The sequence below is a fragment of the Trachurus trachurus genome, assembly GCF_905171665.1.
Source record: "Trachurus trachurus genome assembly, chromosome: 20".
NCBI lineage: Eukaryota > Metazoa > Chordata > Actinopteri > Carangiformes > Carangidae > Trachurus > Trachurus trachurus.
The window spans coordinates 17801760-17817440 of record NC_139911.1 but is presented as its reverse complement, the minus strand read 5'-3'; the positions used below and the strand labels follow the sequence as shown (position 1 = coordinate 17817440).

The following is a 15681-nucleotide window of genomic DNA, read 5'->3' as shown; positions in this document are numbered from 1 at the left end:
ACATCATGAAAACATTATGAAAGATGATGTTATGAGGCTCATCCTGCGGAGCTTGTAATCTATTACTCAGTGTCCTCTTATCCATGTTCAGACATATGGTTCCTAGTTGTAGCATTGTTCGGAGAAAACAAAACAAAACACGGTGGTAGGGTATATTTTAAAGGAATAGAAGATCATTAAGTTAATTTATTCCTAAGATCCTAGAGACATTAGGTCATGATATTATTTAAGTATGAATGAATGAATTTTGGTACAGAGGTTTATAATTTTTTAATATATAGGCTAAAGTTAATAATTGATCGCATAATACGTCTCATTATAGCCTGGCTATTTAGTACATTAGTACTTATTGCACTGACTACACTACTCTATTTCTCCCTCTAATTTTAGTCTGTGGCTGTAATGTCCTTTTTCTTCACCTCCAGCAGTTGTGCCCCCCCCCCCCTCCTTCTTGAAAATGAGATGATAGATCTCCAGGGGTTTATCGTCAGAGTAATACATTTCTCTCATATCACTGCTGCTTTTGTGCCACTTGCCATTTTGTGAAGCGATATCAAGGCTCTACGAATGCTCTATATGTGGTAAAAGTTGGTATTAAATGAGATACTTTTGCGCTGTGGTTCAAAGATAGCACAACCCCAAGACCAAGACCTCTTGCTGTGGGTCACTATGCACTGGCTATATTAATCTATGTAGCAAAAAAGAACATATGGCATAGGAAATGAGCCCTGATATGCTGAGTGAATGCTTCATATAACACAGGCACTCAGAGGGAGTAATGTTTTTGCTCTGAACTGTGCTTTAAGGCACAGGCAGCAACAAGACAAACAGTTAGAGTGCAACATCAGACGACTGAAAGATCATGGGTTCAGCCTTTATATCTGTGGAGTGACCTGCTAGTGCTGTATAATGACATATGTATTATCATTTATTTTATTATATATCTTCTATTTATCCAATTTTCTTTCCTATTTTGATATTTATAATTAAATGTTACTGCGCCTGTGGTTTTGCCTTGAGATGTTTCTGTTATTGATGGAAAATAATGTAAATGTCAAAAAAGGCTACTTTCCACAGTGCTCCATAACAGCAGGCACACCAGTGGAATATTATTGCTGAGGAGTTTCAAGGTGTAAATATAACACACAGAATTGCATACCTGTGGGAAGTAGGGGTGCTAGGAGTGCAGTAACACCCCCTCCTCCCCAGGTGTAACATATCTGCCTCTGTTTTGCTGAGGAAAGCAATATATATATAGGCATATATGTGTGTATGTATGCATAAAGTTTCATGTTTTTTTTTCTTTCTTTTGTGTTACGTCCCATAGGTTCCATTTACTGTCCCTAGCAATATCTTTTATCTTTTTTTTTTTAAATCATCGTAAACTGATGATTCAGTGTGCAGTGTCCCACCAATACAACAGCAGGAGGAGAAGGGTCTGGAATTGTACACTATATATTACATAATATGTAATTATTTTTAATTATGAATTTTCATATTGTCACAGTGTTTTATAACATGATACGGTGTTGTCAAGATGTAGCGTGGTAGTAGGCCACATCCAACATGCCATACAAAAAACTCAGAACATTTTCCTCAGAAGTCCATTAGCATACACATAACATCCTGAATATATTTTTCAAAAATTTGCCTCAGTGGCTGGAACAACTGGTCTTTAAATATTTGGTTCATATTAGAGGCTTTCATTTCAAAGTTTGCCTTGTTGTCTTTAGAAATTCATAATGATCAATCCAGAGCAGAGTCATGTCATACCAGTGCTGCTCTCAGAAAACCACTTTCTTCAACCATTAAAGTCTTTTTTTTTTTTTTACTTCATTGTTGAGCTAAGCAAATATTTCACATTAAAATCACCCTTGTTGGTATTTTAATGTGAAAAGTCAAGGTCTTGAGCATTTCTGACAGCAGCTTAACAACTGGGAAAAACAAAAGGGAAATTTATTTGTAAAAGTTATACTGGTGGTGAGTATAAACTGAATAAATTGGTTTTGTGGAAATTTACAATGTGAATCACACAGGTAATGTGAAACCCTCAAGTGTTTTTTTTCCAATCTTAATCAGCCCTTGTCCTGGTTGTCTGTTATTCAGCTTTTATATGAAAATTTGTTCAACAGTTTTGTGGTAATTTCTGACATTTCATACCTTTCTGAGAATGATGATCCCCTCTTGGTTGTGTTCATTGGTGGTGATGTCAAACATGGCGCCTCCATCACCTGGCACAATGGTGTACTCCACTTCGGCGTTTCTTCCGATGTCCAGGTCATGGGCTTTGATTCGCCCCACGGTCGACCCCACTGCAGAAGACTCGGGGACTCTGAGGTGAAAGAAACCTGTGAACAAACATCAGGCTGGACTTAGTCATTCATTATCGTCGCTTGATTCGGATGGAAACACTGAGCTCTTCACATCTTGTCTTTTATTTAGTCTCTCACCACCAGAGGATGTTTTATCCACCCACAGGCAAGTAGCTGATATGCTTTCTGTCTGAAGTCAGGCCTTTGGCAATAGGCATGACATTATTCAATTTTGATGCGTCTGGACATCAAGGCTGCTCTGCTACTTATAATTGGCTGGCTAAACCTGTAAGATCAACAAACACAAGAGCCCAGAGGCTTCAATACTCATGACAGCACAAATCACTGCTGACAACTCAGGAAGGAATCTACAAACCAACAAAGAGTGGTTTTTTTAAATGTGACCTACAACTGACAATAGATAGAAATTGATCTCTTCTGTGTTTTCCTTCACTCGCTGTTCAAACAACAGCGTCTGCTTGCACCAGACATGTGGAAACTTAACTGTTACATAACAAATCTGCACCTGTTGTTGTCATAGAAATGCTGTGGACACACAGTTCACAATTACACCTGCTTTTTCATGCTCAATACATGTCAGCAAATCCTTTTGACATTAATTCTCAATATTACTCAACAAGCAGGTACTGTGTCAAATGCTACAACCTTCATTAAGGGACTATTCATGATGATCTGTGATTTTCCATTAGTGGTTACAAAAACATAGTGGCTCTGGAAGGCTTTAGCTTTACATTCACTGAACCAAATTCCTAACACATTCACATTTAATTAAACAAATCCCTAACACACTTCCCTGCAGCAAAAAAAGAAAAAAAAAAGAAACAGCCTAAAATTTGATTTATTCGCCTCTTATATGAGGAACAAACCCCAACTTGAGCTGAAGAATGAATACATCTAAGAGAAGACAATGTGCCACAGAGGGAAGGGATGAATGACTCTATATAAACTCCATCTCTTCTTGACACAATGGCAAGTTGGAGATGGATGAAGTTGAACATAAATGTCTACGATAAGCCCGAGTGTCAGACACTCGGCACCAGAAGGTTGAAAAAAGATGCTGCTTGGAGGAGAGGTTATTTCTTATTTCTCAGTGGAGGACCGGAATAAATGTGCTGAAACACAAGTGAATGCCCTTTCTTAGTTTATTGAAAAATGCTGCATTAAATGTTGTTTACAGCCAGTGCAATGCATTAGGTCACGCTACACTATAAGATACTGGTACCTCTGTGTATGATATTGCACTGTTCCTCATTTGTCATTCTGCAATTTTACTGTGGATCTTGGGTTTTTCCTCAGCGTTGATCCTAGGATAGATAGACGGGGTGCTGAGGCATAGGGGTTATTTTAGGTACCATAATTTCAATAAATAATCAAGTACTTTCAAGGACATGCATTCATTTATAAAAGTCCTTTAGGGTTCACATCCTTGCAACTTTTTTTTGCTAGCTCCCTTGCCGATATGCAGAGAGGTGCAGGTTAAGAGTAGTTAACAAACAGCTGCTGCACATTATTGTCGGTATCTAAAAAGAAGCTTCTAGGATAATTCAGCAAAGCCAGATAAAGGTGCTGTACACCACTATTACTCATGACCTCTGCAGGGTTTGCAGTAACAACCACCTCTGGTGCCATCACAGAGGTTTATGGGATTGACTTCACAAATGCATAATCTGTCTGGAAAACGACAGATGTGTCATGCATTCATGCATCAATATAATATGTACATTAAAATTGATGAGAAATCCGATGAGATCCTCCAGTATAGCAGGAACAAATATAGTAGTTGTTTTATTTTTTTGGTATTTTTTTTTTTACCTGTAAGCCCTCGATAAACAGGAAAGAGAAGAAGACAAAGAGAGGATTTGGGACAGGGCAGAGGAGGCGCCATACTTGGCCCACACCCCTGTGCTGTGACAGCATTATGGAAATATCATCTTTTCCACACAGCCAAAGGAGCTTGACCGTCTGACTGCTTGAATTTACATTCAGAGGAGACCACACGGTGTCACCTCAAAATACCTGAAGAGACTGCATCAGTACAGCACAGTCGTTTTGCTTTCCTGTCATACACTTGCTGTTTTGGAGGAGGGCATATTTTGCACACGTGTAGTATTCAATGCCTACATGTAGAAACACTTTTGCATATCAGTATGCATACAGTTACCATATACCAGCGTTTTACATGACCCGGTGAATAGTACAATCGAGTTAATCTGGTTTAGCAGCTTATATAAAATACGGGATAAGAGACAGTGTTTAAATACACTGACTCAATCCCCGGTGCAGCACCATCATGCTCAAGCCTGATGATCTAAATATAGAAAAATGCCCCTAGAGTGAAATAACACAAATCCTGGTTTATTTGCCAGGAGTAGTAGCTGTAGATGCAATCATGCTAAATAAACAGACCTTTGCTTACGACAAAGCATAATGACAAATAATGAAAACCAATTACACAGAGTAGATGTGATGGATACCCTCTGCCCGGTTGTAATTGCACAGTGTTTATTTTCTCATCATAAAATATATCAACCTGCGTAAGGTCGTCCGCAATATTACCGTTTTTCCAAAGTTGAAGGCTGGTGTTGTGTGTTAGTGTTAAAGGGTACTCACTTTTCGAGAACCTGGGTGGGTTGTCGTTGACATCGCTGAGCGTGATGTTGACGGTGGTGGTCCCGGCCAGCCCCCCTAGTTGGCCCCCCATGTCCTTGGCTTGGATTAATACCTGGTACTGTTCCTTCACCTCTCTGTCCATATTGGGCAAGGCTGTCTTTATAACCCCTGGTGTGAGACAAGATTGATGAGAAGTACAGATAATAAAAAACGAGAAATAGAGAAAGAAGAAGAGATAGCGGGAGACAGAGATACTGAGATATAAAGGACAGAGCAGAAAAGAAACCTGCACATAAAATCCCCTGAAATGTGTTTGCTGCCAAATGTACAATTTACTTCAAAACGCGCAATATTTTTTCCACCTAAAGAGTTCACTCCCCAATAAGAAGCTGCACATGTGCCCCTGACCAAAGCTGAAATAGAGGTCATTTCGTAAACTGGAGACACTTGACATTCAATGGGGAACTCTTGTGAAGCCATATGATGATTCACTTGAGGATCAGAGACCCTGAGATCAGAGAGTGTTTGTACTGCAGATTAATTGCTAGGTCAGTGGGAGGTTGGCAGGCTAAACGAGAGCGGGCGTATATATAGGTGGGTCTGCACTTCATCCTCCCTCTCTGACTCTGAAGTATAGTGCCGATGTGAGGATGTTCCATTTCATACACAGACTCCTAACATACATGATTCCAAAATCAAAGACTATGTTTACTTAAAAAAAAAAAGTGTCTGGCAGAGATAATTCCCGTGACGTGCAAGGTTGAATTACCCATGTTGTTATCGTCCTCCTCCCCATGCTCACCTTTTCCCTCCCAGCGTTTGTTCCACTTGTTGATGTGCATTTGGAGATAGATGCAGGCTCAGCGGGGCAAACATTTACTTCAACAGTTTGATTTTTTCCAGCATCAGTTTGAAATACAGTCACAGGATGTGCTCTGTTAGCAGCATAATCAGCAGCAGATTCCGCAGAATCTGCCCGTGTGATATGTATGAACCTATTTTCATATGCTTTGAACTGTGCCAGATAGTAAGCCAACAGCGGCCCACTGCCGGCAAACACTGGTTGGATGGAGGTTTTTTAGATGTAGAGGAGTCATGTGCCACAACACCCCTTGCTGCCACTCTGCACCCTTTTTACTTGGTATGACACCATGTGCCCGATCCAACAAAGGGCAGGTTGAAATCAAAAAGAAAATAACTAACAGTTGATGTTTCAGCATCAGTTGTTATTGTGCTTGTTTGTTTTAAGGCACCTGCTTGAGGCAGTTTGCTGACTAACTGTGCACAACACTGACTACCCAGTATCCTTGCAGCAATGGTTCAGAAAACCACTGGTGGGTTAGAGATAGCAGTTTGTTTCCTGAAGCTGAGACTCTCGGTTTTTATAGGTTTACCTAACGTTTTGATATGTTGCAAAAAGTGATGACATACTGCAAATCCACCCTAACACGTTTAGAGCCACCATATCCAAAATAAATGTTACGTCTGGCTTTCTTATCTTTTGCTCTCCAAAACAGATATTTCAAATCTCTGATATCGTAAATTACCCTCACCGATAATGGAGAATGCCTGAATTGAGTCTATCAAATAAATATTTCACTGTCTTCTTGTGTCCTTTTTTGTCCCAAGGCTCAGTGCTTAGGCCTGTTTTTTTTTTTTTTTGTCTTGATGTATAGTCCCACTAGTCGGCTGTTTAGAAGACACTCAATCACTCATATCATTCAAGACTAATGACCTAGATAACCTTATTTCACTGCAAGATTGCCTCGCCGCAATTGCAAAGGTACACATAAAACCGAGGCACTCCTTTTCTGACACGTCTGACTCGTGCATTTAGAGTAAAATATAAAGATGTTTCTGAACTTTACTCTTTCACATCAATAATCAGCAGAAAGAGGGATGAGTGCCTCACCTGTTTTGGGGTCAACGGAGAAGTACGGCTGGCCGTGGAGGATGCTGTACACCACTCGAGCGCTGTTTCCATAGGTAGGGTCATCTGCATCTGTGGCCGTCACTTGCGTCACATACGTCCCTGTGGAAAATAATGGGACGGCTTATTGACTCTGACTTAATTTGTTTCCCCGTGGGACTGAAATCCAGACTGTTTGAGGTTTGTCTTTTTTTCCTGGATGATCTCACCTGACACTAATTAATGATGAATCACAACTGTGAAAGCTACATTTATATGCTTAACAGTCAAAGTCCCTGATAGACTGCGATGAGGAGGAGTGTGCTGGGAAGTTGTTCAATTTTTCTTTCCCGTTGTATGTTTTGATTTGCACATTTGTAGCAGTAGTAAGTGGCTATTATTAAGAAGAAATAAGCCATTCATTAAACAATGCTACCATTAACAAAACAAAAGGTCCATGGGGAGAATAGTATTAGGATGGCAGGCTTCCAAACTTCAGCAGTAACAGGGACAGAATAATTACTTGTTGTGGGTTAGGCTCATCTCTCTTAACTAGCTGGCATTGAAAACACCATTCCATTAACATGGTCCTTAATTTAAAGTCGGCAGATTCAATCAAAAGTTTCTAGTTTGAGCAACCGACAGCTAAAAGTGTCTTGTCAGCTTTACTATTTTATAACTCTAAGACACAAACAACAAGCCTGGTGTGTGGGCAGATGGGCATATGCGTTGGAAAGCCTCCTTGCAGGCAGGTTGACATGGATGTCTTAACAGGCAGACAGCTCTGTGTGCACATGTCCATGTATCAATCACATACCCACATCTGGCTGGATTAAATGCATGCTGTGTAAAATAGGGAATGTCTGGGGATGGGATTCTTACAATAAACAACAGGAGACACTGACCACAGGGATGGCATTTACACGGTCATTTCAGATTCTGGTAAGCTCCCAGTCACCTGTAAAGAACTTGCTCTACATTAAATAGGCTTTGTAGTCTGAGCAGATGGTAACAATGGCATTAAAACATTAGGTGCGAGCGATTAGTGTCTCAATCCTCGCTAACAAAGCCACACATTCCTGATTAGACATACCAGAGAAGGACTGCATTGTGCTCAACATGAATAAACAATAGATGAGATAATACATTAACACAATATTTTCAATTCAGCCAAGGAGAGAGAATCCGCAGCACCAAGACCTCAGATGTAGAGCGAGTGTAAAAGCCTCACACCTACACATTCCCGGGCGATAAAGGTGACCGCCTTTTCCTCGGCGTGAGACTACACACAAGCCAGAAAAATACATTAAATCCATTCTTATAATGATGGTAATTCAGGCGTGTGAGTAATGGCTAGGTGAAAAGAATTGCTTCAGAGGACACTGCAGGTAAACACAGGAGGAGGATGCAGCCAAGGGTTTTGTAAAATGTTGATTATGTGTCTGACTTTATTAAATATTCTTTACATTACAGCTTTCCACTGTTTATTGTAATGTCACAATACAATCCAGAGGTAGCCAATCAACCTACTGCATTTGCAAACATAGTTTATATTCAAACATGACGATGAAAAGAGAATAATTGAATGCAATAATAGGACTGGTCTGATTGGGAGAGGACATCTGCACAGGTACATGTGAAAGAGGGAAAGTTAAGTATGAATACATTAAAATGTATGCTTGTAGGGAGTGAAATGAACAAACTCCTCCAAGACATTTGTGGTAATTACACTGTCTTTTCAGGCAACTCTCTGAAGCATTTTTATTTTTTTTATTTTATGTGTAAGTTTCTCTAAATTAATCATGGATAAGCTCATTGGTAACAACTCCAGGGCAGTCAGTGGATTACGCCACTTGTATTTTTTAAAATATTTGGCCATAGATTAGTCTCCATTACCAAACATTATTGCATATTTATGTTCAGGAAGCCTCTCTTTTCAGTTTTGTTTTGCCCCGCTAACACAGAAACATCCACAGGGACGTTCTAGCCAAAGACAACAAGAGGGGTGTAACAGTTAATGAACCCATTGATCACACGAGTCTCGCTGGTATAAATATTGATAAAGACTTTAGCTGGTTTGATGTTTATACAATGGTTGCCTCTCCTGTGGTGTGTTATTTTTTGCACTGGAAGTAAAGATAACTTCTTACGCAAACCGTGCAGGGAATTTTTTAGAATCACAAATGAATTGTAAACAAAGATATTTTCCAATGGCATCGTTATTCTGCAGAGCTTGGAAACAATTCTCAGTGTGCCTTACAGTTTTATGGAATCAGCTGTGAGATGGTGAATGTTATTTCTACCCCCAGACTTTATTTGGTTTTGTGTCCAAATCAGAAATTCTAATTTGATTGACTTTAAATGCCCACTGTGTGATTCTGTTTGATTCTTTTGGACAGTAATCACTCTTTATTTGTATGTAGAAATTTATTCAGATTTATTTCTTGTTTTTTTTTCTTCTACAGTACTATTTGTTTAACAAATAGATTTAACAAAACACTTTACATTCAAATTTAGCCTCCTCCTAAAAAGCAATCAGTCGTTTTTTTTTTTTTTTTTGGCTGGAATTATTTTCATGAATAATTTCCATTATCAATCATGTGTGATTAATTTAAACTCCTGCTATTAAAAGAAGCAAGCACATGAAGTGTAACTTTGCTTATCACAATGAGTTCTCTGCCTGTGAAAACAGTTGTCCTACGTGTCCTAGTCATCTTAAGACTTTGAACTCATTACAGAAACCTGGTGTTAAGAGTTGTAGTGAGTGTTTATGTATGGTATCCAGGTGCATTATGGGAAATGTAGATGTTTTGTGGTATGACACATACTGTGGTGTCTGGGTAAGTATATCTTCATCTTTTATACTGTATGACCAATTACTTATACAGCATTGCCAGAATATCCCTTTAAAGTGTTAAAGATAATGGAACAATGCTTCTTTTACCCGAATAACCTAAACATGTCGACATTGTTTGATAGGCACACATGAACGATTACAGAAATGTCCAAATGATTATGTAAAACAAAACTGACTATTTATCTGCCAAGCAATCTGACTGATCATCTGTGGGTGGTGTTAAAAGCTTATCTCTGTTCTGCTCCTCTGATTCTACAATAAACAGTTTGTGTTGTAGTGTATGATGTCAAGTGCTCACAAGGAGGGTAGGCTGCCTTGTGCCTGCTTTCTACTTGCACTCTAGAGACTGCTGATTTGGGAGTTTTGAGAGCTTCATTGCCATTCAGAACAAGAGGAACCATTCTCTCAGCGAATTACCTTGATCTGTTCTCCCAGGGGAGGGTGAGGGCGGTTGGGGATGGTGCGGGTATAAAGACTAGAGCTGTGAAATACACTCAGGGCACACCAGGAATAACTGGATCTTTGACATGTCGAAGTGGGATGGAAGGGAGCAGCTTTGCCTCTCCGGTTGCGCCTGTGATGCTACTGCAACTCCACTATTGTCTTCCTCGGTTAAGGAGGAGAAAACAGAGCTTTTACTGCGAAGATTTCCAATTCATTAATGAGAGCACCGGCCTCTCTATCTTTAGTGGGCAGAACAAATCACTTCAGATGGCTACTTGCCTACTGGTGACATCTCAGGTACGCTGGCCGTATACGGTCCCTCCAGGAACTTTGGCTCATTGTCGTTGATGTCTTGAACCTTGATTACAAATTCAGATTCAGGCTCCAGGGGCCGATTGGTGTCCATGTCGACAGCCTGGGCGCGCAGGGTGTAGTAAGGCTTTTCCTCCCTGTCAAGACTCCTTAAGGCATGGATGTCCCCCGTTGTTTGGTCAATTGTGAAAATGGAGCCTGCCCCGTCCCCCGAGAGAGTGTACTTCACCGCACTGTCCCCCTTATCGAGGTCAGTGTGCAGCTGCAAGACAAAATAGGAAAAAGACAGGTTGAGTGCAAACTTTGGCACAGATAATGATTCATTGAAAGCGCTGGGGAAGAACTGTCAAAGAACACTATTTCAGAGAAACAGTCAAGGAAACTGACTGTGCATCAAAGAGCAAATTCGTGTCTCTGCAAAGATCTGCAAAACACTAAGTCATGAGAAAAATAAAATGATCGTACTTTCGGAAACGTTTCACAGATTAATGAGGCTAAATCTCTCATAAATAATGTATTCTCTCAGTGCAATTATGCTGCAGTGATAAGTCTTCAACATCTTGGACACACTTCTATTCAAGCATGACTCAAAACCTTTTGCTTGTGTGTGATAGGAGGTGGGAGTTTTCTTTCTCAAAGTGGTAAAGATCAGAGTGTGACAGCAAGAGGTAAATAGTCATTTTCCACAGGAACATTTTCTAATACTATAACCTGACAGCAAAGGCCTGTGACCAGATGACTCTGAGCAGTAGCAGAATATCACCACTCCAGTCAGAGAACATCCTTATTAATATAGATCCAGGGCCAATGCAGCTGTCTTTGTTCAACACAAACACATTTGAGCCTTTTGGCAGCAAGCCTATTGACATTGTTATGTTTACCTCCCTGCAGAGATCAGTTATACTGTTCAAAGCATTTTAAAAATGTAAAGACTCTAATGCAATATGATCACCATCATATACAGAATGGACATTGATTTTTGCCTTCTTATCAATGGTATGGACTTTCCACCAGCACTGTCGTACAGGAATCAACCCGCTGCCTTGGTTGAAATAGCTCTAATACTAATTTATATGCATTTGTAGAACCAGGGTTATTTTTTGGCTGTTTCAAATGGGTAAACTAGTCTCTTCCAACTGCTATCATCTGACTGAATACTGATTACCGGCCTGTAATCACCCTCTTATTTGTGCACCAGTGAGTGACTGAATGAATCCAGATTCTGGATCAACACTGACTTTTTTTTTTCTTTTTTTTTTACGAGTAATTAAGTCTCTCTCTACCCCACTTGTAAACACTGAGCAATCATTTGCACGTAGCCAATTTTCCAGCGAACCCCCAGCCAAGGAGAAGAGAGTAAATTTGAGATGCAGCTATAAATTCTCTGTAGGTTGTGGTTCAAAACAACGCTAGACGAGCAGATGTGGGCCCAAAACGCACTGGGGGTGATTGGTGATTCAGTGCAAATTGTCCGGTTCACACGAGCATTGCAAGGCATTAAAACGCTCTCACGCATGGTGCATTATTCATTGCTATTCAAATGAATGAATTATTTTTAGTACGTGACCCTTGGTGGGTGACAAGTAGATCGCATAACATTTTCTGCAAAGAGCGTGAAATCTGAAATGTAGATTATATATTGTCTGTGTGAATAATGTCAACAGCATACTTCTCCACAAATGAGACAATCTGACAATGAAACAAAGTGAATTACAAACTGAGCTCCGCATTCTTCTGTACCCAGCAACAGATGCATGCTGGGTATGTTTGGGCAGGTGCTAAGTGATTGCTAAGTTCAGGCAGGTAAAGCTTTCTGCTTATTTTAGGGTGATAATGAATTTATATTTGCACAGATGAAGCCCAACATAATGACATGCGCACGGCCACTTAAAAAAAAAATCTCTATTCTTTACAGTTCTGTTTTAGATGCAATTAAGTGGCGTTTCCTTATGTATAAGCCCCAGTACTGTGGCTGTTGTTTGACGAGGTGCAGACAATGTGTTTGGAGGCTAAACAAAAGACTGAAAAAAGAGAGCTAGATAAAGAGGACATAGCAGCCGCGCTATGGCGACCAATTGTAATGGAAAATGACCGAAACCGAGTCGAGTAGAGCTGTAACTGTGTAGTAGAAAAGGGCCATGAGTTCATTAAGGATCACCTGATGGCCCATTCAACAGGAACAGATTTCTGCAAACTGCAGCAAAAATAATCTACACTTTGTAATAGTCAAAATTGTGAAATGTGCCTCCAAGACATGATGTGTTACCCAGATATGGAAGAGGCAGTGTCACCAGATATGAGTTTTTGCCTCTCTCTCCTTTTCTCCATGCTCTTCAATCTGCTATAGTACAAACTGTACTGTTACATCTTGTGTCCCCCACATTTGAAAGCCAAAAAAAGGCTTAAATTTGTGGTTGCAGGCAAATAAGCCTCAACATCAGGCAGGCCTTGTTGGTTCATTATGGTGTATACAAGTACTGAGTAGGAATGCAGTCCATGTTGTGGACCAAACTTTTAAATTGGGATACAGCAAACTTTTCCCCTTCAGATTTCTTTTAGTCTATGAATTAAATGAAAGAAGCTCATCCAGTCTTGCGGGAAGAAATTACGGGTCAACTAAAGTTGAAATTGATCAGCCCTCACAGTCAATCAGAGAAAATTTTGAAAGCATGTAAACCTAAAAAAGTAAACATGTTTCAAGTGCTTCAAGAGACACTAAATCAACAATATCAGCCATGCATCAAAAAACTTAATGTCACCATGCTTGACCTGTTTCTTTGCCTCCGGAAAGTTTCCTACTTCTTTTCATTTAAGACAATTAATTAGGAATTTCATTCATTTTGTTTTTCATTTATATTGATGTCCCTCATTAAAACAACAAAATACTGCTTTGGGCAATTTTCTTTTTTATTACAGCCCAGTAGCTTTGTGAAGGAACATAAAGTCATACCTGACTTTAAATTGGAATTAAATTTACATAGAAAAACAGAGCATCTTTTACTCTCCCACCTGTGCAATGACATGGGGTTACAGGTGAACTGTAGAAGACTTACTGAAGGATTCAGAATGAGGGAATGAGGAAAGGAGAGAGGATATTATTACACTCACATCCAGTAACCTGGATCTGAACTAACCGCTGACATGTTTTTCAGGCAATTTGGAGTTTCATTTCTCCCTTCCTCTTTCCCAGGGATGGGATGGATTGAGAAGAAAAAACTTAACTCTGCATCTATTTGATGTTTTACCAGAACATATATTTATGCTCTTACTTTTGCAGTATTTCACAGTATTTTGCATTGTTATTCTAGTTTTCTGTAATAATTAATAATGGTACATATACCTTCAATCAGATGTCTTCAGGGGGTTCAAATTAAACACATGTCATACAATAGGACAGGGCTCCTGCTCCATCTATCCATCAGTTTGGGGGGATCACTTCCTGCCACTTTTAGCCATGGACCATCCAGTAGCTTTCATCTGGCCTTCTTAGAGGTAAATAACCCCATTATGTAATTATTCATAAGTAGTTTCAGTGCTATTAACAACGAAAACATTTTAACACAATAGTTGCTGCCCACTATGAATGTGGAGCGAGTAGAACGATTAGGACATCAGACCGTTCACAAAATTTTAACTGCGCAATAGCAGGTGGCGCTCGAGTAGCTGCAGGAGTACCCAACACACCTGTCGCGAGATGATGAGCAGGTAATCAGTGTCAGCTGCGCGAAATACGTCAACGGCTGTGACGGCGTTTCGAAGAGTTTTGGAGGGAGAAATTTACTCACATGCAAACTTCTACTTTGACTTTCTTTAAATATCAAATAAGAGGAAGTTCGCCATGAAGAAACGGTCTGCGTTAAAAACCAAGCAGTTTGAAGGAGCCCCCACCTCCTCGAAAACGGGAGTCAGCTGGGAAATTGACCGAGTGGAGTTGACATCCATGACAGGCCAAACTAACCACGGTTAAATAATCGTAATGTCAACGGTTGTGTGTGAGTAACCAGGATACCTTGAACGAAATGGCGAATTATTCCAGCTGAACGGACTTGACGGAGAAGTTGAACTTTTGGACACCGTTGAAGTTTTCCAGACGCAAATTTGGAAAATGGACGGAGCTTGGACGGCAGGGAGCTGGAGTCACGGACGGGTTGTCAACGAGCCCGAAGACATCAACAGTAAGGTCATGAATTTATTTCACCCTGGCTGCTTTGTGTCGCTTGCAGGCCGCCGTGCCTCTTTCTCTTCTTATTTTTCCTTGCTTGTTGAGAGGCCGCCGTGCCATTGATAATGCTGCTGCCTTGAATAAGGTGGGGTGTACCAGTGCTACAGGTCTGTGCAAAAATTCCTTACATTAAAGCTATTGATTTGTGGGGAAACTGTCCCTATCATGTTCCAAATCAAATAATAACTTATATTGCACATCAAAATGATAAAAACAACAACAACAACAAACTGATTATGATGACTGCAAAAGTACAATTAACTTGTGGAAACTCACAAAATGAGTTTTTAATTTTCTTTTTTTGTTGCCTCCAGCTGTAATGCAGAGCAGAGGAACAATGATTATTGCATTAAACTTCTTATTGAATATGTCTAGGACAGCATTTGCACCTTGAATGTGACATAAAACTATATTAATAGAAACAAAAATAATTAATAATAAGTTAAGTAACAATAAGTTATTGGGAAGACTATAAGCACAGGCCTGTACTGGAGTGACATTCTGTTGTATTTTCTGCTGTGTGTGCACAGACATTTGCTTGGTATTGGATTGAAAAGGATGGAAGCTTATGAATGTTTACACTTCAGCTTTGTTTTCAAGTTTTCCTGCAATGTATGATTGCTGGTTGCTGGACAAAACACGGGTCATGAGATATTGAGAAACTTGGATATTTTGAGGCTTTTGCAGCTAGTTGTAGTGACTGACCAGATGGCAGATTGGACACACTTCGGAGGTGTTCTGACTTCAAAAGGTAGAATATTATTCTATTCTGTGCTGCTTTGCTGGCCTGCCATATACTACATGCTGGTGTTAGTCACTGTACCACTGTGAGCATGGTTTTGTCCCACCTGTGGTGTGGGTTTTGGTGATGGTTGATTTTTATGGAGTTATGGGCAATTATGCATGAGACGATATCATCAGAGAAATTGGGGGAGTATTTCAAGCTGTAATGGTTGTAATAATTTAACATTTTGAGGCATGACATGTCTCTTAA

At 39.9% G+C, this 15681-nt stretch overlaps 1 protein-coding gene across 1 annotated transcript in view; it reads right to left on the bottom strand.

The window, feature by feature from the left end:
• Positions 1-15681, bottom strand: part of LOC311003835 (cadherin-12-like) — a gene marked incomplete at both ends in the record, with an annotated part of 70311 nt that overhangs the window by 38510 nt on the left and 16120 nt on the right. Inside the window, 4 exons of the mRNA XM_083995722.1 lie at positions 2161-2348; positions 4944-5111; positions 6856-6975; positions 10433-10727. Coding sequence (XP_083851848.1) covers positions 2161-2348; positions 4944-5111; positions 6856-6975; positions 10433-10727 — 771 coding nt within the window. The remainder of the gene's footprint in view (positions 1-2160; positions 2349-4943; positions 5112-6855; positions 6976-10432; positions 10728-15681) is intronic.